We start from the raw sequence: 27,636 nt of genomic DNA on the forward strand, positions 1-27,636 counted from the left end.
CTGTCCTGGATTCCCTGTGTTTCCAGTTCCTATCTGTACCAATGCACATCCTCTGGTCTAGCCAGATTTGTAAGGTAGAATTGGGATCATGATAATGGGTGGAGAGGAAGCATTTAGGAACTAGAAGAAAGTTGTATGTTGCTACACTGCACCCTGACTGGCTCATCTCCTCCCCGTGACCCTTCCGTAAGGGGATGTCCAGTTGCCTACAGATGGCCTTTGGGTCCCCACTCCACATTCCCCTCATTCACAATGATATGATTTTTTGTTCTTTGATGTCTGATGCCTCATCCCTTCGACACCTCATGATCGCACAGGCTGGTGTGCTTCTTCTATGTGGGCTTTGTTGCTTCTGAGCTAGATGGCTGCTTGTTTACTTTCAAGCCTTTAAGACCCCAGACACTATATCTTTTGATAACCGGGCACCGTCAGCTTTCTTCACCACATTTGCTTGTGGACTGTGTGTTCTTTTATCTCGCAGGTTACTTTGGAAAGAAAGTGGGCAAAGATGATTAGAACGACTTCTTGTTTGCTTTGTTAAAAAACAAAACAAGTATCTAAAGTGTATTATGCTGATAGTGACCTCTTTTTCCCCCCCCTCACAAAAAAGGTGGGTGCAAGGATACCCTAAGCAGAATGTTCAATTTGTGAACAATGAAACCATTTGTTACCCTTCCGGGAATTATATCATATTCATTAATATGGAAACTAAGGAAAAGACAGTTCTCCAGTGTGTGACCGGAATTGTGGGCGTCATGGCAACGAACATTCCCTATGAGCTTATAGCTTTTTCAGATCGGAAATATAACCCCACCATCCACATATACAAGTTTCCTGGATTGACAAGAAAGACCAAATTAAAAGGTATCCTTCTAGACTCTTGCTCTTGCTATAACTGAAGGGCTTTCTTATCTGATGTGATGAAATCTAGTTCTTATAAATCAGTGGTTCTCAACCTGTGAGTTGAGAACCGCTTTGGGGATCAAATGACCCTTTCACAGGGGTCGCCTGATCCATAAAGTAGCAACGAAAATAATTGTATGGTTGGGGGGGGTCACCACAGCATGAGGAACTGTATTAAAGGGTCACAGCATTAGGAAGGTTGAGAACCACTGTAATATAAATGAAGATTTTTACAATTACACATTTTAAAGAAAGAACCAAAATCATCGATGGGGATTTAATTAAGTGTGCTGGAGTTCAAAGCGTGATCTGCTTATCGAAAAACTGTCACCACCTGGAAGCTTGTTAGAAGTGCAGTCTAAGTTCTACCCTTAGATACTGACTCTTTATCAGCGTTATAACAAGATCTGTGCAGTGCTTCAAATGCACGTTTAACTGTGGGTTAGAAGACTCTCTTACAGTACTGAATTCAGTTTGAAAACCTGTACACATTTGTTCCTTTCTGGTGATTTACAGAAAATGCAGGTTAATTGACATTGGCATAACTTCTGAAGACAAATCTCTGAGCCTTAATGAAATGGGGATAATGGTCATACTTAAATGTTAGGACTGTGATGAAAAATGGGAAAATAATGCATAGAGCACAAGTACCAGGACCCCTAACAACTTCCTCACTTAGCAAGGACTGAACAGGCCTTCATTCTGTAGCTTTATGGGTTAAATAAGTGTTTGCAGACAAGCCAGGGAATGTCACTAAACTTTATAACTTATTTATTGGTAGGGAAATTCATCTATATTATCAGCAGATTAAAACAACTTTTAAAACTATAACCCATTCATACGTGAGAGGCTTTCTGTACAGACTACAACCAACACTTGACCATAACGTTTCCCCTGATTAGTTACTTAGCCTGTGTACCCGAATCCGAAGACCACATTCCTACTGGATAACGAACTCTAAAGGCATTCATGATCAAACTAGGAATAACTAATCAATCATATAGATTATTATCACTATTATTTAGTATCAACAGAATACAAAACTGAAAATGTATACATATAGTTATGGGAAAGACCATGAATGTGGTCCACCGAAAAATTCAAGTGAAGTACAAAGCGGAACCTACTAGAACGAACCCAATGATGCTCAAGACCATGACGCTTTCGAAAGAAACACGCAATGAGCAGCTTGAGATAGTTAGACACTCTGGAGACGAGAAGGAGCCCTGGTGGCACAATGGGGTCCATGTTGGCCAGCAGGGAGACCCCACCGGTCACTCAGAGGGAGCACGATGAGGCTTTGTGCTCCTGTGAAGATTCACAGCCACAGAACCCCCCAGGGGCAGTTCCACCCTGTCCACTTGGGTGGCTGTGCCATGAGAATGGACTCAGTGGCAGTGAGTTCTGTTCGGTTTGCTTTTTAATCTTCGAAGAAATAGGACTGAGAGCAGGGCATGCTTAAATAAAACGATTCCCAAGGTCACCTGAAAACACAGAACTTGTTGGATGGCAAAAACATTTGCTCTGTAAATGTTCACTCAAACCACAAAAAGTAAAAGCAAACAAAACGGCATCTGGAAGAGCAGTTGAAAATGCAGTCACTTTGAAAGGGCAGGGAAAGGGGCTTTTAACATCATGGTGGTAAAAAATGAAAGTGTGGTATTGGTGGCGGTGTGTGTGTGTGTGTGTGTGTGTGTGTGTGTGTGTCACAAACTGAGTGGAGAAGTTGAAGCCTGGTGATAGAATAGATCAAAACTTATTCTGAGAGGCACGAAGCTCCCCTACCCACCCTCACAAGGTCAGGAGGGTATGGATTATCCAACAACGGTATGAGGAAATTTGACCATAAGAGTGAAAACATCAACAACAAAAAAAGAGTGAAAACATCAAATAGATAATCATGTTACATATATCAGGGGAAAAGAAGAGTTAAAAAGAGACAAAAAAGCAAAAATAGAGGAAAATAAGATCGAATTGAAAGAATTTTACAGGCAGAAAAGAATTTTCAAATTAAAAGATCGAGATATTTTATGATCTAAACATTTTAAACTTAGGAACTTCAAAATAGCTTGAAAACTAAAAGACAAAAATAAGCTAGGAAGACTATTTGGGATAACTATGGGGAGTCAGTATTTTCAGGGCACTTAGGAAACAGCTCGCAGAGCCACGGGAACGAGGACTTGCCGAGAAAAGGGCTGTCTAAGCTTTTCCCACTCTCGACCATTTTTGCCTGAGAATGAATTTTGCAACACGGGCAAGAAACATATCAGATTCATGACAAGTCTAATTCTCAACCTTTAATCGTTTCGAGTTAGGAATCCTTTTCTTATTGCCAAAGTTTTTGAGGACACCCCCGCCCCCACAGCGACACACACACTCAGTTATGTGATCCCATGCAACCCGCAGTTTAAAAACTTTTGAAGAAATCACACAACTACAAATGACTAAATTCTTCTTTCAAAAATTCCACCTCAATATTAACAACAGCAAATGCGATTTCAGTCAAGCTGCTGACTTTCCTACCCATCAGGATGAAGTTTCTTCGGAAGGTCCTGAGAGCTAAGCAGAGGGCAATGAAGTTGGTGACCACTTCCTTGGTGACGATGGGAATATCACATGATTCTTTCTGCCATAAAATATTGATTGTATTTGACCAGTATACCTGGTTTTTTTTTTAACATAAAGAATTCAGTCCTAAGAAAATAATCAGAAATAGGAATATGGTCAAAGATTCATGTGCTAAGTATATGAATGCACTGTTGCTTATACTAGGAAAAGATTGAAAACAACCTACATCTCTAGTAATGTGTTTAAATAAGTTAAAGTAACCCATTCAGAGGCATTATGCAAACATTAAAAATCACATTTTTGAGAGATTAGGAGGATGAGTAAATGCTCAATAGAAGATAAAAGAATAGGATGTGCCACTATGTGTAATATTTGAATTCTATCTTTTAAAATGGATTTTATACTCAATACTATATTCAATACTACATTATTTTATATTCATACTATTTTACATACTATGTCTACAAAAACCAAGTTCCATCTGAAGAAAATACATATGTGTATGTGCATGGATATATTTTTTAAAACAAAAACCCATAAGAAAGTACCATGAAAAAATTTGGTAGGGGGATTACAAAGGATTTTTTTCTTCTTGTGCTTAAATATTTTTTCTTTAAAAACTATATGTATTTTAAATTGGAAACAAATTCAAAGCTGGCATTAATAATCTCTCATTATGGGGAGGAATTTCTGTAGATTAAAGATAGACAAATCATGTATGAAGACCTATAACCCAAAGAGAAGATTTCACCTTTCCATGGAAAGATGTTAGATATCACCAAGTCAGCTCTGCCCTCAGCGGCCCTAGGGACAACTGAGTGAGACGCTGCCAGATCCCGCACCATCCTCACAGTTGTTAAGTTTCAGCCGCAACTGTGTCCATCTCATTGAGGGTCTTCCTCTTTTTCACTGACCCTCAGCTTTGGGGTTATAGTAAAAAGGGTAGAAAGGGGGGCAGGGAAGACACTAAAATGATCCCAACCAAATGAGGAAGCCTCAAAAGCAGATATCCCAAACCAAACTCAGTGCCATCAAGTGGATTCTAACTCAGGGTTTCCAAGGCCTTACAGATAATTTCCACTTTCTCCCGTGGACAGGCCGGTAGGTTTGAACTGCCAACCTTGTGGTTAGCAGCCCAGTGCTTACCAGAGAGGGCCAGCAGGGCTCCATCAAACACAGTCATAGGAGAAGGCAAAAGGACACCACTGGGGAAAAACAGAAGATTCAAGGAGAAGCAAAATCAGAGCCGGTGTACAGGGATGCACAGGCAGACACTTTCCCATCTTAACAGCCCCAAGATGCATTTAAATATGGCGTTGCTAAGTTTTCAAAGTGATGTTGCCTTTCCTCGACTATGGGTACCAATGGGAAGAGATCGTATTAAGTCCCAAGAGCTTAGTGATAAGACTTAAGGTATATAGGAATAAGGGACTCACCTAGAATTGCTACAATTCAAGATGTTTTAAATTGCATGAGAAACTTTTCTAATTAAAATGTTTCTTATATTGACAGACTATTTCATTGCTCTGGGACCATTAGAATCAATCAGGCCGGGACCTGAAAGATTCCATGTACTATGGTTCTATGCTGAAGTCTAGAAATGAAGACTTCGTGGTTTTCTTTCACTCCAATTATTTCTTGAAAACGGACCTTCACTTTGCTCGTAGCTTTTTGGTTCTAAGGGCCATAGCCCTGTGAGTCACAGGGAAAGTGCTGGAAAAGGAGTGTGCACTGGAGGGCTTTCCTTCATCCCAACAAGATAACGGCATCCTTCTCCTGGGTTTCTGTTTTAGGCACTGTGCTTCTGGACTACACGTTACTTAGCTTCAGCTACTGTGGCACGTACCTGGCTAGCTACTCCTCCCTCCCGGACTATGAACTGGCCCTCTGGTAAGTGGTAGCCTCTCGGCTGCATCTTCATCGCATCCTTCACCGGGCACGTTTTCACCTTCTCCTGCCGGACTTCACAGAAGAAAACCTCCATGAAAATGTGAAACAGGAAGGAGAGGGAGGAATACAAGTCCTCATCGGGAGCTTAATGTAATTGTCATGATTAGGCATACAATTTGGCAACTAGGGGGCAGAATATGCCAGCTTCATTCATTGCTGTTTTCATTTTTATCAATGTGTTATATAATCTTTCCTATGTCCAGCGAAGAATGTATTTATGCAGACATTGTTTCATCTTTAAAAAAATAAGTGCTACCTTTGAGTGAATTGCTTGCATGTTTTCCACAAATGTTGAATTTAATTTAAGGTTCATTCATAAAGTCCAACCGTGAAATCCACTGCCCTGGAGTTATTTCTGACTCATGGCAACCCCATCGGTCAGAGCAGAAGGGTACCGTGGGGTTTTCAAGGCGGTAGATCTTTATGGAAGCCATACCACCACATCTTTCTTCCGCAGAGGTGCTGGTGGATTCGAACCACCCCCCTTTGGGTTAGCAACTGAGTATTTTAATAGTAGTGCCACAAGGGATCCTTATAATCTTTTTTAGAGACATTAAAAAGATGATACATTCAGCTGTATAGGAAATACCTGGGGATAAGACCCAATCACCTTTGCTGATTGTTTTCAAGTGGCCAGCTTCAAAGGTACACTCTGTCTCCTGCCCACACTATAAACCCCTCCAGGGAGAAAACTGGGGAGCCCCGGTGGCCTAGTGGTTGGGCTCCTAACTACAAGGCCAGCAGTTTGAAACCACCAGCCACTCAGCTGGAGCATGGCTGGACTTTCTACTCGAGTAAGGGGTTACAGCCTCAGAAACTCAGGGGCAGTTCTAATTGGTCCTGTAGGGCCGGTATGAGTCGGCATCAACTCGAAGGCAGGGAGCTGAGTTTTGTTGTTGTTGTTTTGAGGGAGAAAATTTGTCCTATGAAGGGGAAGTACAAAAGAGCTCAGAAGTAATTAAGGATGCTTCTTACACAACTAGACAAAACATAGCTCCATTCAGATTTTGTTTGTGCAGAGATGTTCTTAAGCTTTACTGAGATACAGTTAACATAAAAAACTGCTCCTACAGGAAGTAGACATTTCTATAAGTTTTGAGATATCTATCTATCTATCTATCTATCTATCTATCTATCTATCTATCTATCTATCTATCTATCCATCCATGAAACCACCACCACAGTCAAGATGATAGACACAGCCATCATTCCCAAAGTGTTGATTCCTTTTCATCTGCCCTTACTGCCTCTACCAGCAGTTCTCAATCTGTGGGTCGTGACCCCTTTGGAGGTCAAACAACTCTTTTACAGGGGTTGCCTGATTCATAACAGTAGCAAAATGACAGTTATGAAATAGCAACGAAAATGATTTTATGGTTGCAGGGTCACCACCACATGAGGAACTGTATTAAAGAGGCGCGGTATTAGGAAGGTGGAGAACCACTGGTCTAGATACTCACCCCTCATTCCTCCCGCCTGTCAACATAGCGTTCTGCTGGGCCCAGGCAGCCAGTGAGCTACTTGCCATTACTCCAGACGACTCCGTGTTTGTTTACACAGATGGTGGCACACAGGTGCATACTTCCGTCTGTCTGGTTTCTTCCATGCAGCACACTTATTCTGAGATTTCAGTATGCTGCTGTATTTATCAACTGCTCCCTTCTGTTCGGTGGTCGGAATATACCAGTTTGTTTATTCTTTACCTGCTTACGGACATCAGCATTTTTAAAATTTGACTTTCCCACTCGTCATTAGAATGGGCATGGGAGAGAACAGGTGTCGTCGGGGAAGGTATGGGCTCTGGAGAAGTTTTGTTCCTATTAGTGCATCCTCAACTGTGCCAAGACTTGTACACGATGCATGCTTTCAGTAGGAGGCTGCTGGGGGGAGAAGACCAGGACATAAGAGGTTCTGAGAGTCCCTCAAACAGAAGATTCTGCTTGCCAATCCCAAGTGCAGGGGGTGAATATTAAAAACAGTGACGTGGAAAGCTTGCAGACTTTTGAGCCCAACATTATTTAGGTCCGAATCCTGGCTCCTTGAGTTACTAGCTGTATGTGCGGCTTTGGAGAGGATGAACCTCAGCTCCCTCCTCGGTTCAAGATGCACAACAGTGTTCCCTCAATAGAGTATTCCTATGAATGTTTTGAGTGAAAGTCTGCCTATTGTCTAAAGTCAGAAGATCAAAATGAACGATCGTTTAGACCGATTCTAGGCTGCAGATGTGTCTTGTACAGGCCACTGCACATGTTTCAAATTGGGAGAAATGTCACAAACCATCTATCTGCTTGTGTTCCCTCCTGGCAACGGTCTGCTGTGGCCTAGTGGCAACTGCTCATCTCAGATGCCCACAATGGCTACTGCCACCTCGAGCAGCTGGTACACTGTGGTTCACAGGTCAAGTCCAACCCGCTGCTTGCTTTTGTAAAATAAAGTTTTATGAAAACATAGATGTAGTCATTTGCTTACATGTTGTGTATGGCCCTGTTCACACTCTGTGCTCACTCTATAGCACTTTCTGGAAAAAGTTTGCCCACCCCTGCCCTGGGTTCTACATTCAGGAACTTGCATTCCTGTACTTGAACTTTGACCCAACAGCAACAGGCTTGGGTTAGGTCTGGCCCCTGGTGCCTATGGGCATTTGACTTTGCTCAGTGGATTTAATTCACTCCATCTTCATCCACTACTAGGTGCCGGGTATAAAATGTACCTCTCCTGGGGTATGTTTGCAATCTAGAGGGGAGAAGTATAAGGCATCCAAAGGGGCGTCTTTGATAGGCTGAGCCAGAACTGAGACTACAGGCAGACATTGTCTGGTCTCTTCTCCTCTGCACTCCTCTCCCCATTTTTGCCAGCATCTAACATTCACAACCACTTGGATTTAGGAAGTTTGGGTTGGAGCCAGATAGCCCAGATTAATAAGACAAGCACATCTTTGATGTGTTGAAAAACACGCGAAACTCTCCAGTACAGATTAGTAAGCAAGCACAAGGAAGCACATGCCTCCCTTGCTACTGAGTAATCTGCCCCTGGGAAGGGAAAGATGGTGGTGGTAGGAAGGGGGTGGTGCAGGGATGACGAGAGCAGGGGAGGGCAGAGCAGATGGATTGACGACAGTGTTCCCTGAGCTGCATCCTCTCCACAGTTTGCACTGCTGTGAGGAGGACCAAAAACTCCCCTCCGGAGCAGCAGAGGAGCCCCGCGATGATCCAACAACATGGTGGTGGTGGTGGTGGTGGTGGTAATGTGAACAGAACTAGGAAGCGCCTCCAGTTCACAAGCTTTGGGAGCAAACCTGATGATTCCTCGAAGTCTTGATATAAAATGTGCATGGGCTTTAGCCTCGTGACTTGCCAGGGAATGGTCCTAGATGAGACAAACTGACAACTCCCTCTCTCCATTTATCATGATGTTACCACCTATTGGTCCAGTTGTGAGGGTTTTGATCTTCTTCATATTGAGTTTTAAGCCATACTGAAGTCTGCAACCCTTGACCTTCCCCAGCCCATGCTTCGAGTTTTCTTCACTTTCAGGAAGCAAGGTTGTGCCATTTGCATGTGATATAAATTAAAAGTATTTAAACCTTCAGCATGTCTATTGTTTCTAGACAATGTTCTATTGTTTCTAGACAATGTTCACAAGATAAGAGATAAACTTCAATTGTGTTTTTGATCAACTACTGTTTTCTTCTAAGGAACTGGGACTCCCAGGTCATTCTGTGCAAGCAGTCACAGCCTGGTGTGGATGTGAACCAGATGACTTTTAACCCTATGAACTGGCACCAGCTGTGTTTGTCCAGTTCCAGTGCAGTGAACGTATGGACCGTTGAGCGAAGTAACCAGGTGCACCACTTCTCGGCAAAGTAAGAGGCTTTCTTTCCCCATCGCTAAACGGTAGTCATGTGCATGGAGGTAACGTCATTTGGTGACCTACGTGGTTTTATATGCAGGCTATCTGGAATTATAACTTCTGTTTATATCATTACATTGGATTCTTTGTTTGGATTTCAGAAGGGTTCTTGATGCCTGAATTTCCCAGTGGCTTTTACCTAAATTCCAAACCCCTCCTAGAGCTTTCTGTCAGCTTGGTTTAATCTTCCAAAGTTCGATCGCTCTTATTCTTGCTGGGCATGCTGGTTGTCTACAGAGAACAGTTATTGTTCCTATGATGATGGTGCCTTCCTGGTGCCTCAGAAATAAGACCTGTTGGGACTCAGACATTGCACTTTATCAAAAAACAAAGGGGCAGCTGCAGAGGGTGGAGTCCTTTGAGGTATCCATTTAAATCAAACTGTGTCTAATTTAATGCATGGCTCAATGCATTCTCTAATATTATGGGTTACAAGGCAATGAATAGTAAGTTTGAAGATAAATGCTGGCTCTCATAAATTACGATGGTAGCAGACTCTAGCCAACAGATTTTAAAAAGCAGCTGTCAACATGAAAAATGTCAGTGATTTCTCATGATGTTCTTGTGGAATTTGGGGAGTAGAATTCTCCTATGTTAATATACCTTCTCACTAGAGCTGCATAGCACTTGCCTCCTTCAGGAGTTCTCTGCCACCTGGCTACCTGTTACCTGCCAGACCCTGTTCCATTTGAGCTTACAATCCTCATTCTAAATAGTTACTCTAGTAGTAACTTTGAGGATTTGAAAATCCCTGGGGTCTTAATTTAGAACGGTGCATTGCTTGTCCTCTTGTGATCTTTTACAATCTAATTTTTCACTCTATCACCACTCCACCCACGTATCCACCCAGATGCAGTGGTCGCATGCATGTTGTTGTTGTTGTTAGGTGCCTTCCAGTCAGTTCCAACCCAGTGACCCTGCGCACAACAGAAGGAGACACTGCCTGGTCCTGCGCCCTCCTCACAACCGTCCCTTAGCCTGAGCCCCTTGTTGCAGCCGTGGTGTCAGTCCGTCTCCTTGAGGGCTTCCTCCTCTTCACTGCCCCACGACACCAAGCATGACGTCCTTCTCCAGGGACTGGTCACTCCTGAAAACATGTCATGTTAGATGAAGTCTCACCATTCTTGCCTCTAATCTGGTCTTACTTCCTCCAAGACACATTGGTTTTGTTCTTTTAGCAGTCCACGGTACTGTCAGTCTTCTTCCCAGCACCACAATTCAAATGCCTTGATGCTTTATTCCATGTCCAACTTCTTTCACGTGCAGACGAGGCAATGGAAAATACCGGGTCTTGGGTCAGGGACACCTTAGTCCTCAAAGTAACATCCTTGCTTTTCAATACTCTAAAGAGGTCTTGTGCAGCAGGTTTACCCAATGCAACACATCTTTTGATCTCTTAACTGCTGCTTCCATGAGCATTGATTGCGGATCCAAACAAGACAAAATTCCCAGTCAACTTTGACCATTTCTCCATTTATCGTGATGTAAACTTATCAATGGTGATGATTTTGGTTCTTTTTTTGTTTTTTACATTGAGTTGTGATCCAGAAGTCTGCAATCCTTGATCTTCATCAGCAAGTGCTCCAAATCCTCCTCCTTTCAGTAAGCAAGGTTGTATCATCTACATGTCACAGATTGCTAATAAACCTTCCTCCTCTAGCAACTTGATGTAAGGTTTCTGAGATAGAAGCAGACAACCTCATCTTTCTCCCATGGCGCAGCTGGTGGGTTTGAACCACCAACCTTTCTCTGAGCAGCCTAACCCACAGTGCCACCAGGGCTCCTGGCACCAATGATTACTATTCGCTAATCTTATTCTTCTGATGTCTCTCCCACAGGTCAGTAAAACTACCAACAGAAGATGGGTCCCTTCTGATTGAAAGAGACATCATTTTCTCCCACTCGAAGCCCAAGGATCTTATCTATGGACCGGTGCTCCCTATATCCGCTATCGCTGGGCTAGTGGGTGAAGAAGCAGAAACTTTCAGGGTAATTACCTGGCATCTCTTCCTGTTTTCCTAATAGCCTGAGGTTGAGGGGGTATCATCTCATTTGACCTCATAAACTATCCATGAAGCAGGCAGGCGTGAGGGATTTGGCTGAACACGGATTGAGACTGTGAACAGTGAAGGCTCTGGAGTTTTGAACTTGGACGACTGGGAAGGTGACGACACTGCTAATAGACACGGGGAGCCCAGGTGTGAATTTCCACTTGGGTCGCATCCACTTTTTAATTCGCCTCAGGTAAGAACTGCAACTAGACCACGGAACAGTTCCATGTTTAAACAGAACAAGGAGCAACTGTGCAGCTTCAAATCAGGAAAGGTGTACTTCAGATCTGTATCCTCACCAGCCGTCCTTACGCAACATGTATGCTGAGCTCATGATCTCACAAGCTGGACGCTACGAAAGAGAGTGCAGCATCAGGGAGAGGGCCCACCATCCCACTGAGCTATGCAGATGACACAATCTTCATCTAAGAAGATGTAAATCATTTATTGATGAGATGAGTTACATCCGAACATACATCCTCACAACTGGACCAATAAGCAACATGGAGAAAAGATGGACACTGTCAAGGATTCTAGGGCACTCGGATCCATAATCAGCACCCATGGAAACAGCCATCTAGAAATCACACATTGTCTTATCTTCTGCAAAGATGCTGCAAAGGGCCTTTTTAAAAAAAAATTTTTTTTTTCAGGGCCTTTAAAAAGTGTTCAAAAGCAAGGTTACCGCATCGAAGACTAAGGTGCACCTGACCCAAGTCACAGCATTTTCCATGGCGTCGGATGCAGGAGACCCAATCTGGAGAATGACTAAGGAAGACAAAAGAAGAAGCACGGATGCCTGTGAATTACGGTGTCAGCAAATAATATTAAATATATTAGGAAGAAGTACAGCCAAATACTCTACCGGAGTGAGGCTAGCAAGACTTTGACTCTTATACTTGGGACATGTCATCACGAGAGACCTTCACAGTTGGGAAAGCAGAGGGCCGGCCCTAAAAGGAAAACACCCACTGAAGTGGATCGACACCGCCGTTACAACAACAGGCTCAGACAGAGCAACGATTGTGAAGCTGAAGCAGGACCAGGCCATGTGTTGGTCTGTTGTCCATGGGCCACTATGCAAAACGGACTCCACAGTACCTCCTTGCTGGTGGTGCGGGCGGGGAATGTACAAGAGCTATGATGGACACAAACCGGCAAAGTGGGCTGGTTTTAGAAAGGAGAATGCAAGACCTAAGACATAGATATTCAAGTCATCCTCACAGATGGGATAGTGGAAGCTGAGAGAGAGAGAGGAACAGGAGAGAAAGGGTGTCGATGGTGCCGGGCTATCAGAAAAAGTAACATGTGGGATCTGAAAGGCTTATCTTAAAACAAGCAGCCATGGAAGTGAGGTGACTGCTAAGTCTACACAGAAGAAGCACACCAGCTTCTGTGATCCAAAGACTGTAAACAGTAAAATCCAAGACCAGAGGAGGGAACAGTATTAGAGAGTAAATTCAGAGCACCCAGTTTACAGAAGGCTGTGGTTGCCAGTGGAAAAACAAAACCCTTTTGCAGGGTCCCCACTTGAAATAAGCCTGCAGTGAAATTCCTCTGCCCATTGACCAGGGAGAAGAACAACCTTGCTATCAGATCGAGTGCATCGGAAAGGGAACCAATGTAGATTTAGTTAGATTAAACTGTAACAACTTACCATGTGTTCTCCCTTTTGACTCATTATAAATTTGTGCTACTCTCTGCTGATCTTTGTTATCTTTTCAACTGAGGTTTTTCAAAATTTTAGTTCGTTGTTCTGGTTTTGGTTTGCTCATCTTTTTCTTTTTATACACTTTGCTGTATATGAAACCTAGGATAGGTAAATCTAGAGAGACAGTGACTGGATTAATCGTTTCTTGGGGTTGGGGAAGGGAGGTTGGTGAGAAATAGGGAGCTAATAATAACAAGTCCAAAAAAAGGGAGAAAATGTGCAAAATTGATTGTGGTGATGTTTACACAACTCCTTTTAATAGGTTTTAACTATTGCATTGTCTATGTGAATTATGTGCCAATAAAATTGTTAATGTTAAAACAATAGAAAAGATGGATGGTTCTAAACCACCAGCGGCTCCTCAAGAGAAAGCTCATCCTGGCACTGGGGATCTTTACAGAAGCTGACCACCGCGTCTTTCTACTGTGGGGCAGCTGCTGGTGTCAAACTGTCCACCTCTCTGTTAGAAGCCAAGTGCCAAATTACTGTGCCAACAGGATGCCTTTCATTTTTAAGAAGGTCCCTCAAATTCCAACCATCTCCATCTTTATTGCTTTTATGCAGTACTTTAGACAGGAACCCTGATCATTCACATTTTGCATCAATTTGTCGAGCCCTACATGAAGCATGGAACATTCTGGCCAATTAGCCTAGCCATTTAACAAAATGCTCTGCAATTACTACTCCCACCCTTAAAAAAAAAAAAACCCCAAAAAACAACTTACGTGTGGAGTGGCCAATTTTTAAAATATTTAGTGTTGTAGTTGAACATCTCTAAATTATAAAGGAAGTCAAAATAGATCCTACATTTTCCCTTCATGTTAGAAATGTTCCCAGTAGTTCATTATTTTCCTTTTCTTAGTTAAATGATGTGATGAAGACGGCTAGAGCTCTTTCTTAATGTCTGTACAATGAGGGAAGGCACAGCCAAATATAGGTCTCAAATGTCTCAATAATGTATCTTCCCTGAAAGTCGTGCCTCGTGACCTGGGCCCAACAGCAAAGAAATCACCAGTGAATTCACAGCATCATATCCATATAAATTTGTAAATTTAGACTTTTACCAAATTTCAAACGTTAACCTCCCCCCTCCCCACTTCTCTGTAGATAACATTCAAGGTAGATTTTAGGCCGTAAAATAGGATGGAGTCGCATGACACTTACTCAGAGTCCTTCCAGCAGTACATGGAGGAAATCAAAGGCGGATTATATCTGGGCAGGCACTTGATTCAGGAAAATGAATTCAATCTCTAGTTTAATTTTTCCACCAACTTAAAAAAAAAACCACAACGCCGAAGTTTCCAAATAGAAAACTCTACTTGGCATTGCCGTAACTTGGGATGGACTCAATGGCTGTTAACTACAATATTCTAAAGTTAGGTACCCTAAAACATAGGTGCTTACATTTCCTAAAACAATTAAGTTGGACTCAGAGTTTTCATGCTTGATCTCCAAGGGATCAAACTGCTTGATGTAGGGTCCCAGAGGCCTGGAGGAAGGAGACGATGTTATCCACAAATACTGTAAAACACTATCAGCACCTTCCCTTTTAAAGCTCGCTGAGAAATATTATTTATACACATAATATGATATTCATTTTTAAATGATAAGACTATATTTGTTGATGAAAGTAGTAAAAGCATATGCTTAGGTTCATCTTAAAGTAAGAAAGCTCACATATCATTCCAATTTCACATACAAAGGCCGGGAAAGGCCTAAGTTCTCATCCTCACTTCCAGATTCTTGGGTATTGTGAGAATCAGAAATGTGGCTTTTAAAATTTGTGTGGTGGTGTAATAGTTATGAGTCGGACTGCTAGCCATGAGGTCAGCAGTTTGAAACCAGCCACTCGTAAGGAGCAAGACTGGGATTTCTAATCCCTTTAAGACTTAGAGTCTCGGAAATTCACAGGGGCAATACTACTCTATCCTATAGTGTTGCTATGAGTCAGCATCAACTCAATTGTAGTGAGTCTGGTGCCCATTTCTAAAACAAATAGAATCTGCCCCTTTATAGCCTAAGGTAGTGGTGGCTGCTGTTTGATAAGTGTTGTTGTCAGTCCCAGTCGTAGTAACCTTATGTACAACAGAATAAAACACTCCACAGTCCTATGCCAACCTCACATTATTGTGTTTGAACCCATTTTTAGAAGCCATGGTGTCAATCCATCTCATCGACAGCCTTCCTCTTTCTCTCTGTCTTTCCATTGTATCAAGCACGATATCCTTCTCCAGGGACCGGTTTATCCGGACAGCATACCTAAAGTACATGAGATGAAGCCTCGTCGATGTAGCTTCTAAGAAGCATTCTGGCTGTATCTCTTCAAAGGTTAGATGTCATCAAGACAACTCGGGAAGATTTTAAAGAATAATGGTTGTTGAATAATTCTTTTTCTTATGAGTCACAGCTTGGCCAACCAGCACAGAAATGTCCATAATCAGCAGAGTTTAACCCTTTGGGGTAGTTTTACCCTATTTTTAGTTCACTGGTTGGCCAGATTGTCATTCAATGATTACTTTTCAAAGTAAGTTTATGAGAGTATGAAATAGACCCGTGATACAATTGAAGTCAGTCTATCCACTTGAAAAACGTATCATGGCAAGTTCTCCTCTGCTTTCTTAGTCACATTTTGAGATTCAGACCAAAGGACACACCTCCTTTCTCCCTCGTCTTCCTCTCCACTGAGCTGAACCACTTTTTCCTCATTCGCGATTCTCACACACACAAACACCCCTCCACTCTAAACTACAAATGCTTTCTGATATGTGTTGATCCTGCTTCTCCCCTCAATAGGTGATTATCCTGTTGAGAAGTGGGATCTATCAGGACTTGGCACAATGCCTGATATATAATGACTTGGCACAATGCCTGGTATACAATAAATATTCAGTAAATATTTACTGAGACAATATCAATTATGCATCAAACTTGTATCAGTTGATAATCTAGCAGAAATACTTATTCTGCAGGCCCATACCTGCTTTGCCTTGACTCAGAAAACCTTTCCTAAATGAAGGATTCCTGGTGGCCCAGTAGTTAAAGTACCTGGATGCCAAACAAAAGGTGAACATTGTGGTCTTGGTCAGAGTGGTCAGCAGTGGTATGCAGACACTATACATTTCTGGTAAGGTCATTATTGGCAGTTTCATCTCATAGAGGTGATTTTTTAAAGGAGCATAGTACTTCTGTTGGCTTTGATTCTTTTTTGAGCTAATTTGTTATTTAGCTACAAGGTGACCTCCAGGGTCAGTTTTAGTTCAAGATTCAAAGAATATCTCAGAGCAGTGGTTTAGGGGAATGACTCAACCAGTTCAGTTAGACTTGTTTGTTCTTGCTGCTGTTGCTGCTGCTGCTGCCACTTTTAGGAATTTGAGCTTCTGTTCCACATTTTTTTCTTCCATTCTAGCCATCTTGTGTGGCCCTGATTAGAATGTTCAGTAGTGCTAACTGGGTACCGTCTAATTTGTCTGTTGGCAGTGCAGATGAGGCCAGGGCTTATGTAGCCTTTGTCCTGCACCCTAGTCTCTTCTTTGTGCTTTGGTTCCTTCTTTCTCTTCTGTCCTGATGGATAGAAACCAATAGCTGTGTCTTCGATGCTCCTCCAAGCTTCAAGTCCGTGACCTTTCTCACCAAGCTAGGATGTAGGAGATAACTTTATGAACTCTATTATGCCAGTTGACTGAGATGTCCTTATCTTAAAACCCAGAGATCCAAGCCTAGAAAGGGTTAGGTTATGTCTAAGACGTATCTGTAACCGCACCCCCGTGTGTGGTGCACAGATAAGAATACATTCAACTTATCACGACTCTACATGCAATGGAACAAACTCTGCCCTCGCCTACACCATCCTCACAGTTGTTACCTTTGAATCCACTGTTGCAGCCACAGTGTAAATCCATCTTGTCAAGTGTCTTCTTCCTTTGTGCTGTTCCTCTACTTTACCAGGCACAATGTCTTTTTCTAGACTGGTCTCTTCTGATAACCTGTCTGAAGTGCATAAGACAGAGTCTCACCAGCCACGATTTTCAGGAGCATTCCGGCTCAAATTCCTCCAAGACAGATTTGTGTGTTCTTCTGGAGATATGGCCCTTTCAATATCTTTGCAACAACATGATGCAAATTCTTCATTTCTTTTTCAGTCTTCCTTATTCATTGTCCAGCTTTCCAATGCATATAAAGCCATTAAAAATACCATCGCATGGGTCAGGTGGCCCTTAGTCCTCAGAGTGACATTATTGCTCTTTAACACCTTAAAGAGGTCTTGTGCGGCAGATTTGCCCCATGCATTATGCCGATTGAATAGTCCTATATGTACACACATATTTACATGTATACCTGCAACATATTTATGGTTGTTTTTGATGTTGTTTCAAAATGATATATAAGCCAAATCATAGCCTATTTTTATATGGCCTCAAGCTAAGGATTATTTTTATATTTTTAAAGAGTTGTATATAAAAACAACAACAAACGGGAGGGTGTAGGGAAGGTGAGGGAGAAAGGGGGAACAGATTACAAGAATCTACATATAACCTCCTCCCTGGGGGGTGGACAGTGGAGAAGTGGGTGAAGGGAGACATCAGACGGTGTAAGATATGACAAAATAATAATTTATAAATTATCAAGGGTTCATGGGGGAGGGGGAAGCAAGGAGGGAGAGGAAAAAATGAAGAGCTGATACCAAGGGCTCAAGTAGACAGCAAATGTTTTGAGAATAATGATGGCAAGAAATGTACAAATGTGCTTGACACAAGGGATGGATGTATGGATTTTGATAAGAGTTGTACAAGCCCCCAATAAAATGATTTTTTAAAATAGTGTAGAAATTACTACTCAACACATTCATGACCATCTGTCTCCATAGAAGAAGCCTGAATGTTTTCTTGGTGAATTAGAATGCAGAGAAATGGAGTAAGGAGGTCATTTAGTTACTCAAACCAAATGCACTGCCGTTTAGTTGATAGAACCCGATTGGACAGAGGAGAACTACTGCCCTCTGGGGTTTGGGAAGCTGTCCGGCTCTATGAGAGCAGACCTCATCCTTCTCTCCTCTTGATAATGACTGGTATTTTCCACCTGTTGGCCTTCAGGACTCCTAGAAGTTCAATTATCGACTGAAGAATATCTGTGTCCATTTGCTTCTTTTAAAAAATTGGGGTTCCAATTTCTCTAATGCTTGCGCTATAGTGACTGTCTTAACACAAGACTTTTAATCTTGCCTTTAAGCCAAAGGATGATCTGCATCCTTTGCTTCACCCAACGATGCATTGCTGGACTCCAACTAATGACTTGTATATTGGCTGTGAAGAGGGCTATCTTTTAATGATCAATGGAGAGACTTTGAAGGTGACTGTGCTGAATAAGATTGAAGAACCACCATCTACGGGTAAGAAACTGCTCTGCTTCATATTTCCAGGGGGGTAGCCATGCATGTTGCTTTTCATATTTATAGGTTAAATTTCTGGATGCCACTTTCCTCCTCCTTACAGCCAGCATTGATTCTTCCTCCTTCATACTCTATATCTAATTAGTTACTAAATCCGCTGAATGCTTTATAGCTAGCTAATGCTTATTGATTATTATTGAGTTCCAAGCATTCTGCTATCCCTTTATAAGCATATTTCACATAATCCTCAAAACAACACTGTTAAAATACTATTTTTATCTCCATGATACAGATGAGGAAAGGGGGGGGGGGCACTGAGAGGTTAGGAAATATGCCAAAATTCACATAAATAGTAAAGAGTGGAACTGGTACCAGAGCCCAGGCAATATGACTTCCAAGAAATCCAAGTTGTTAATTATGCTATATTCTTTCCTGTATATGAACCGGATCTGTTTAATCAGCTAATAAGACTGTTTTCTGTGTGCCCCCACCCACTCACCCACACCAGGCCCCTTCAACTCTTTTCTTCATGATATGATTTTTTTCATTATAAATCTAGCTGCCTTCTTGAAAATAACTGCTGTGTTTCTAGCTTAGAATTTCAAAGATAATCTGGTCTAATTTCCTTAGTTTCTGGTATCTGTTTCCATCCAATAAACTGTGGTGATAGCTGGGCCTGGGTCATAGGGGCCAGTGTCTACCTAAGGGCGAGATACAGGCTCAGTGAGACGGCTTCACTCAGGCAAGCTCCACAAACCTATCCGAAGCATTCTCTACTCCAATCGCCCTTATTACACATCCTCATTTCTGCAGCAACATTAGACTAATGTCACTGACCTTCAGTCTCCATTTGATCTATCTTATTACTGCCAACTTGCCCTGCTTTCTGTCAAGTTCATTTTTATGCTTGTAATTCAAGGACTTCTCTGCCTTTGTTTCAATGGCCTCCATCATCTGACCCTGACCTCACTCCCGCAATATATACCATTAACACCATATCCTACTACATGCTATATGAGTGCTCTGATCCTATGCACTCATTGATTCCCATTAGGTTACACACATACATCCTTGCTCATTCCTTTGTCACTGGACTTTTAGAGAGCCTTTGGTTCCCAGCTCAAGTGCCACTTCCTCCCAAAGCTTTCGCTGCTGTATGCCCTCTCTCATCCCGACTCGTCATTGTACTTCACTGATGAAATTGAGGCCATTGGCTTTGAAGTTTCATCCCCCATCCGTCTCCCTTTCGTCTTTGTTCTTAACCCGTGTGCTTCAGACTCGCATTCCCTCTCTATAATCTGGCATCCACCATGCTAATCTGGAGAGCGCTCTAACAAATAAACCTCTCTTCTGTCCTGCCTCTGCAGCTCCTCCAACTGGAACTTCTTCAAATGTCAGGTCATCCCCCTCCTCTCTCCAAATGCTGTCGCTGGGCATTTGAATGTCCTTCTCTTCTTGTCCACCTGGTGACACGCTCCTCATTTATGAAGTCTTCCCCATTTGCACCCAGCCTTTAGGAATAGTAGGGGGCCCCTGGGCAGTTCCATTTGGCTCATCCAGTTGTTAGAACCATGCTATTCCAATTGCCAATGAGTGTGCCTGACTTTCTCACGAGGCATCTGTGTCTGTCTCATATTTTGGATCCAAAATCAAACCCCAGGGATTACAACAGAGTAAACTGACACCTATCTGTGTTTGCAAAATGACTTAATAAACCGATGTTTCTATTTTCCAAACTCCAGCACGTTTCTAATGGAGCTTACACGATTGAGGACTTAATCACCTGGTTATTGATTGTAGGTGCCCTCAAGTTGGTTCCGACTCATAGTGACTCCACGTGTGAACCCACTGTTGCAGCCATTGGGTCAGTTCGCTGAGGGGTCCCTCCTTTTTGATGCCCTTCTACTTTATCAAGCCTGATGTCCTTTTCCAGGGACTAGTCTCTCTTGATAACATGTCCAAAGCAATTGAGAGACTTCGAACAATGTCTCCATCTTTCAACAAATGGAGACTTCCAAGATAGATTTGTTTTTGCTGTTTTAAAATCTCTGACAGTGCTCTCTTGAAAGAAAACGTATTTACTATATAATTCTAGAGGTGGTTACACAGCAGCGATGCTACCAAACTTGAAACCACTCCCGTGATCCCTATGAGCAACCTTTGCTAAGCCATTTTGCGGAGGCATCATAGCACCTTTTCTAATGTCAAGCTGAGTTTTGTAAATGATTCCTAAGAAACGAATGAGAGCAAAAGAGGAGTCCCGTTGACTCAACAGTTAAGCTTTCAGCTTCTAACCCAAACGTTGGCAGTTCAAACCTACCAGTTGCCTCTGTGGGGAGAAGATCTGGTGATATGCTCCCATGAGGATTCAAGTCTAGAGAAAGTATGGCCCAGTTCTACGGTGCCATCTGGGTTCACTCTGAGTCAGAATCAACTTCAGGGCCCAATACAGCAAAGTGAGACCGAGGGAGCTCGCTTTGGACTGCACTTGACTGACTGCACTCACCCACTAGCTGTCACCTGACTTACTTTGTTTTTCTTTCCTAAAAGGCAGAGGAAATATTATCAGCCCAGTCACCTTGGTATATCAGAAGGAAGGCATCTTTGCTTCTGGAATAGTAATGTATTTTTTTTCTTTAAACATACTTGTTTTTAAGAAAATAGGCATTTCCCTTTTGTTGATGTTTAGCATAATGAATTATGTCTAGGGATGCCTGTTTCGTACAGATGTTGCATAATATTTTTTTGGATGCTACTGAAAAATGTTTAATTATGAAGAGTTTAGGATACATTAAAAGTATGAAGAACAGCAGAATGAACCAATCACGTACCTATCTTATTTCAAATAAAAATATAAGAGGGCTTCAAAAAATTTGTGGAAATGTTTCATAAATCTTGAAATTCCATTCCCCCCACCCCATAAACTTCTTGAAGTCCCCTTGCATAATTTTAAAGTTCACCTCCTCCCTTAGACCTTGTATCTGTTACCCAATCCCATACCTATTTGTTCCCTTAATCATGAGCCTTTTGTTGTCAGCCATGAGTTTGGGGCTTATCATCTCAGCTGGAGTTTAGACTCTTGTGCATGCCCATGTAGCCTACATGCATAATATTGTTTAAGTGTTCTTATTCAAAATGAGGGTTAATTGTCTCCATTTACTTGTGCTAGGGGAGCCCTGGTGGTGTAGTGGGCTCCATGTTGGACTGCTAACCACAAAGTCAGCAGTTCAAATCCACCACTTGCTCCACAGAAGAAAGATGAGGCTTTCTGCTCCCAGAAGATTTACAGCCTTAGGAACCCAAAGGGGCAGTTCTACCCTGTCCTACAGAATAGCTATGAATTGGAATCGACTGGGTGGCAGTGGGTTTAGAATTTTCTGGGACTTGTACTGGCTTTTGCCCGGCACCATGGTAAGTGCTTTATTGGATTCTCTCACTGGTCCTCACCATCAAGCCCCATCACATAAGAACTGTAGATCTCTCCCTTGCACAGGTGAGGGATCGGAGGCCCACAGTGGTCACCAGCAAGTAAGTGGAGGAGCTGGGACTTGGACCCAGCTGTGTCACACGCCAAAGCCTCTGCTCTCATGCATTACACTGCACAGCTTCAGAAAATATGAAAAGGGATCAGAGGTAGTTATTTTTCCAGGCCGCTATAAGCATGGTTTGGAGCTGCAGACCTACATTAAAATCGCATGCCTATTGGCTCTCTGGAGTCCACTGTTAGCCTTTCTTGTTCCATCGCCACAAGTCACAGCTCGGGCTCTGAGGGCAAGCAGGCAAGGCTTTCAGGTGAGAGATGCATCTCCACCAAGGAGAAGCAATCTAGAGCCCAGGCATCAGCACTCTGTCTTTAATCCCCTGTCCACACCTTGCAGTGGACTGCCTTCTCCACATGATGGGCGTGGTGAAGTCACCATGGTTTCAAGCATCTGAACTCAGTCATTCCACAAAGGCCTATTCTTCGACATCAGGAGGTCTGCTATAGAAACAATAGATGACTTGGCTTCAAGACTCTTCACAATAGTAAAATTAACTCAAATTCTTCTTGAGTAGTTAAATTAGCCAAAATATTTGACCACCAACCAATCAACCCATTTTTATCGAATATCTATCATGTTCCCAGCACGGTCTGTGAGGAACAAGAAAGGAGAATACAAAGGAAATTACAGGCATCCTCACTCCTTAAAGAATGACCCCCAGGGTGAGTTGTCCTTTGAAATAAGAAGATTGCTGTCCATCGTCGAAATAGCCAGCTCTGCTACATGTGTTCCACTCTTAGAAAACGAGGAACCTGACACAGAAGATAGAGGCTCCAGGAGTTGAAAGAAAGAAATTATTAAAATTTTAAGTCGTTGAAAAATGTATCAGGAAAGAGATAAAATTAAAGCTTGACCAGAGACAAGATTGAAAGTGGTCTAATTAAAAGTGAGAAGGCAGGGCATTCTATATTATGTGAGCCCAGCAGAGGATTTGAAAAATAAACAGCAGCATGGTCATATATAAGTGTTAGCTTACCTAATGGGGACAACATGCTCTGTGCATTGATTGAAACTGATTTTCTGCATTTCTCTCATTGTTTTCGGTCTCTAGGATGGCTTTGTGTATTCTTTTATTATTAAAGACTCAAGTTACAAAGTGCAGAATTTTGTGGAGCTGGAAGAGCCCGTGGAGCATTTGACGTTTTCTCCCAATTACAAAGTGTTGCTGATTCAAACACAGAAGGTATGGTTGGTGGCAAGTTCTTGGAATACAACTGTTGGCTGAAATGAGGGTCCTCAGTGTCTGACATGAATGAAGGTACCATGTACCGCAGGATGGCACTCTCCTCGTCAGGGCTCTAGGGTACAAATAGAGAAGAAAGCAAACAAACTCCAACGTAAAAAGGACTTTGCTTGGTTGGTTGGTTTTTGTGCATGTGACGGAAAGGCAATGAGTGGATCTGGGCTGCCACAGTGCCACCGGGCCTTGTTTTCCTTCCATCCCTTGGCTCCTCCTTCCATCCCTTGGCTCCGTCTTCTCTCTGTGGCTCCATGACCAAACTGACCTTCCCTCCTGCAGCTCCACATTCCACATATTTCTGTCCTCTTGGTGGGAAGATACCAGCTGGAACAAATGTCTTGGAAGTTTGACTCACGAGACTGACTTGAGTCACCTTATTCAAGGGATTCTGAATTCTGATCAACCAGGTCTGAGCTGATCAACCAGGTCTGAGTCACGTGCCCACCTTTGGGTCCAGCGTAGAGTCAGCCCACGCAAACAGACAGATTAGGGGCCAGCATGGTACTATAAGAACATACAGAGTGTATAACAGAAGAGGGGGGCGGGGGGAGTAAATGCAGAGTGAAAACAAATGCCTAGCTCAGTGGGGGGACTCCTCATTCATGAAATGACCTTCAAAGGCCAACATTAGTAGTAGTTCATACTGTTAGGCCAATTTAAAATTTTTTGTGTGCTTTGGGTAAAAGTTTACGGAGCACATAGGTTTTCTCTGCAACCATCCGCTCACACTTTGTGTGTGTGTGTGTGTGTGTGTGTGTGTGTGTGTGTGTGTGTGTGACGTGGATCGGAATGCCCACGATGGAATAGCGTTCTTACGTGTCCTCTTGTGTTTGCTGTTTCCATTCATGCTGCTCTCCTGTCCCGAAGCCGCCTAAGGCTGCTTCTGGTCTCCACCCCTAGGCGAATGCTGCCCTTCCATCCTGTGCAGCTGCCTGTTCGAAGGAAAGTGCACTCCCTGGGTCCCCGCTCACCTTTTAGGCTTGTCGACTGTTTGGGTGACAGTTGAGCCACAGGAATGAGCTCAGTTCCAGGCCTGAAGGTATCCAAGGGCCAAAATCTAGGAGGGGGCTAAGAGAGGGGAAGGTATGTCAATAGCCTCTACCAGACCAGTAATTCTGTTGTTGTTTTTTTTCTTCATGATTTTGAATTTTGTGGTGCATTTTTCTTCCCCTCTACCCAGGACCTCTTATTGTGAATCCTTTTCAGAGCATTTGGCAATGGTGCTGAGCACCATCTAGTTCTGGTTTCTGCCTGGATGAAGTTGGGGTGAGTGTGGCCCCGTAGTTCCTTTGGACTCCTTGTCTCTTTGATTTCATTCAGTCTGCCTTGCTCCAGGCTGGGAGGGACCAATAGTTGTACCTTAGGTGGCTGCTCAGAAGCATTTAAGACCCCAGTAAAACATTGTCTTGGTGGATGATGTCAGGCCAATTGCCCTTGATATCACCTGTGATGATGGTCCTGAATTCCCAGACCTCTGAGTATTCTCCTACATCCATGGATATATCTGCAGTATCTTGTAAATACATATGTAGAAATATCCTCTGTCACACTTACATGTACTTGTGGGTGCAGTCCTTTGTGCCTCTCCACATCTATTCAGTTTGCATCCGCTTACGGAGTCTTGTGATTACTGCCACTGCAGAGCTGTGTGTGTAATGGTGTTTACTTTTGTTGCCTTTACCTCCGAATCCTCCCAGTGTCCGTCTCTGTCTTGATCATTTTGTACTAACCTCCCCCTTAGTGTATATTGGCTGGATCCAATTTTTTTTAGACTAAATTTTACATGAAATTGAGATTATAAACAAAGTTTATATTTCCTGTCTAAACATAAATCTAAATATAGGAAGACTCTGGATCTGATCATTGTCACAATTAAAAACTGTACTGTTTTAGTAAACAAACAACAAACTTAAAATATCTATGGTACATTAAAAATATATATAAAAAATAACATAATCAAAGTGAAGAGGACTCAAATGGAGCTTCTAAAAGAAGAAAAATCTGTTCACAGGACTTTAAAAACCCAGTGAACTTGTCCACCAGCACATGAAATGCAAATAATTGGAGGACAAGTCCGATGTTACATAGAATGCAGCCCAGAGAGGAAAACGTGTGGGAAATATAGAAATGAGGGTACAAGCATGACGGGTACAGTGAACAGTTCTAACAGCTATCTGGTTGAAGCCGCAGAGAAAAGAGTGGAAAGAGGCAATACTGTCCAGAACTGATTAGGAACATGGATCTACCAATTCAAGCGGCCTCGTGAGTCCTAAACAGGATACGTCAAAAGAAATACACTCTTGGACTTAACAAAGTAAACATTTTAAACTCAAGACAAAGGGCGTTTTTTGTTCTGTTCTTTAAAAGCAGTTAGAAGAAAAGATAGATTCCTTCAAAAGGATTTCAATTAGATGTACCAACTGATTTCTCTGTGGCAATATTTAGGTCAGAAATAGTGGGATAATATGTTCCCTGAAGTATGAAACCAGGAAGTCAAGCCTCCTGCTTCCCCTCACTGGTGTCATCGAGGCAGTTCGGACTCCTGGCGACATGACCTACAGCAGTACAGAACACCACGTGGTCCCGGCCCAATCTCACCGCGGTTCTTACACTGGGGCCCTGTTCCAGCCACCGGGCCAGTCCGTCTTGTCGAGAGTCTTCTCTTTTTCTCTGCCCCTCTACTGTACCAAGCACGATAAGCCTTTTCTAGGGACTGGGCTCTCCTGACAACATGTCCTACGTATGTGAGACGAAGTCTCACCATCCTTGTCTCTAAAGAGCATTCTGGTTGTATTGCCTCCAAACCAGACTGGTTTGCTCTTTAGCAGGCGAGAGAACTCCCACTGTTCTTCACCAGCACCATAAATCAAACACACTAATTCTTCTTTGGTCTTCCTTATTCCGTGTCCAGCTTTCATATGCATACAATGTGATTGAAAAGAGCCTGGTCTGAGCCAGGGGTACTTTGGTCCTCCAAGCAGCAACATTGCTTTTCGATGCTTTAAAGAGGTCTTGTGCAGCAGGTCTACCCAATGCAATGCATCATTTGATCTCTTGACTGTGGCTTCCATGAGCACGTGGATTCAAGGAAGACAAAATCCTTGACAACTTCAATCTTGTCTCTGTTTATCATGAAGTTATGTATCGATCTAGTTGGGAGGATTTTGGTTTTCTTTACATTGAGTGGTGATCTGTACTGAAGCCTGCAAGCCTGGACACAAGCAGAAGTGTGTCCTTTGCATATCAAAGGTTGTTAATAAGCCATCTTCCAATCCCGATGCCACATTCTTCTTATAATCCAGTTTTTCTGATTAGTTGCTCAGGATGCATTCCTAGTAGAATAGTGGTTACATGTTAGACTATGAACCACAAGGTCAGCACTTCCAAACCACCAGCTGCTAGGGGGGAGAAAAAATGGGACTTTCTACTGTCCTAAGGAGTGACAGCAGTGGTTCTCAACCTTCCTAATGCTGCGACCCTTTAATACAGTTCATGTTGTGGTGACCCCCAACCACAAAATTATTTTCATTGCTACTTCATCACTTCAATTATGCTACTGTTATGAATCGGGTGACCCCTGTAAAAGGGCCGTTTGATCCCCAAAGGGGTCGCGACCCACAGGCTGAGAACCGCTGAGTTACAGCTTCTGAAATCCACAGAGGCAGTTCTACCGTCCTATGGGTCTCCAGGAGTCAGAATCCACTTGATAGCAGTGTGTTTGGTTTGGATACAGATGGAATACATATGGTAAGAGGGTACAACCCCATACACACACCTTTCTTGTTTTAACCCGTGGAGTATTCCTTTGTTCTGTTCACACCGCTTATATCGACCCTCTATAAGGTTTCTGAGATTGTCTTTGCAGGAACAGACAGCCTCTTCTCTCTCCTGCAGTGTGGCTGGTGGATATGAACCACTTCCCCTGTGGTTAGCAATCCTAACCCATCATGAAACCAGGGCTCCTTTCAATATAGTGGAGGGGTCAGGATAGTACAGCCCCATGTACAAAAACCAGCCTGTTGCTGGTGCCTGATTTTATAAACGAAGTTTTATTGTAGCACAGACAGAGCCAGGCATTTGTGTATCATCTACAACTATCTTTGCTCTACAATTATAGACTGAAAAACCCGACATGTTTACTATTTGGCCTTTTATAAAAATGTTTGCCAACCCCCTGATGTAATGAAAGATAAAAAAGATTATTTTTTTCCTCAAACCTTTTAATATGGTAACACAGCACAAAGTATTAGCCATCCGCACTTCTTCCACTCACTTCTCCCGTCACTATATTTCCCCATTTGTCTCAAATTTCCTTTGTTGTCATTTATTTTATTTTTGTTTATTATTTGTTTGATTAACAATTTTAATTGGTCCAG

The 27,636-nt window shown here is 42.7% G+C and overlaps 1 protein-coding gene and 1 long non-coding RNA gene across 2 annotated transcripts in view; one reads left to right on the plus strand and one right to left on the minus strand.

The window, feature by feature from the left end:
* The window catches only part of CFAP43 (cilia and flagella associated protein 43), a 106,358-nt gene that overhangs the window by 2,245 nt on the left and 76,477 nt on the right, over positions 1–27,636 (plus strand). Inside the window, exons 2-8 of the mRNA XM_004701290.2 lie at positions 611–864; positions 5,265–5,361; positions 9,116–9,283; positions 11,169–11,319; positions 18,319–18,478; positions 21,029–21,096; positions 23,072–23,203. Coding sequence (XP_004701347.1) covers positions 611–864; positions 5,265–5,361; positions 9,116–9,283; positions 11,169–11,319; positions 18,319–18,478; positions 21,029–21,096; positions 23,072–23,203 — 1,030 coding nt within the window. The remainder of the gene's footprint in view (positions 1–610; positions 865–5,264; positions 5,362–9,115; positions 9,284–11,168; positions 11,320–18,318; positions 18,479–21,028; positions 21,097–23,071; positions 23,204–27,636) is intronic.
* LOC123521808 lies at positions 3,241–5,786 on the minus strand. Its single transcript, XR_006680148.1, has 3 exons — positions 5,318–5,786; positions 4,618–4,676; positions 3,241–3,597 (listed from the first exon to the last, which is right to left on the minus strand). It is a non-coding gene; the product is annotated as an uncharacterized LOC123521808 (long non-coding RNA).

This window comes from Echinops telfairi, unplaced genomic scaffold (genome assembly GCF_000313985.2).
Source record: "Echinops telfairi isolate 266 unplaced genomic scaffold, ASM31398v2 ScPeMD7_70;HRSCAF=299, whole genome shotgun sequence".
Taxonomy (NCBI): domain Eukaryota; kingdom Metazoa; phylum Chordata; class Mammalia; order Afrosoricida; family Tenrecidae; genus Echinops; species Echinops telfairi.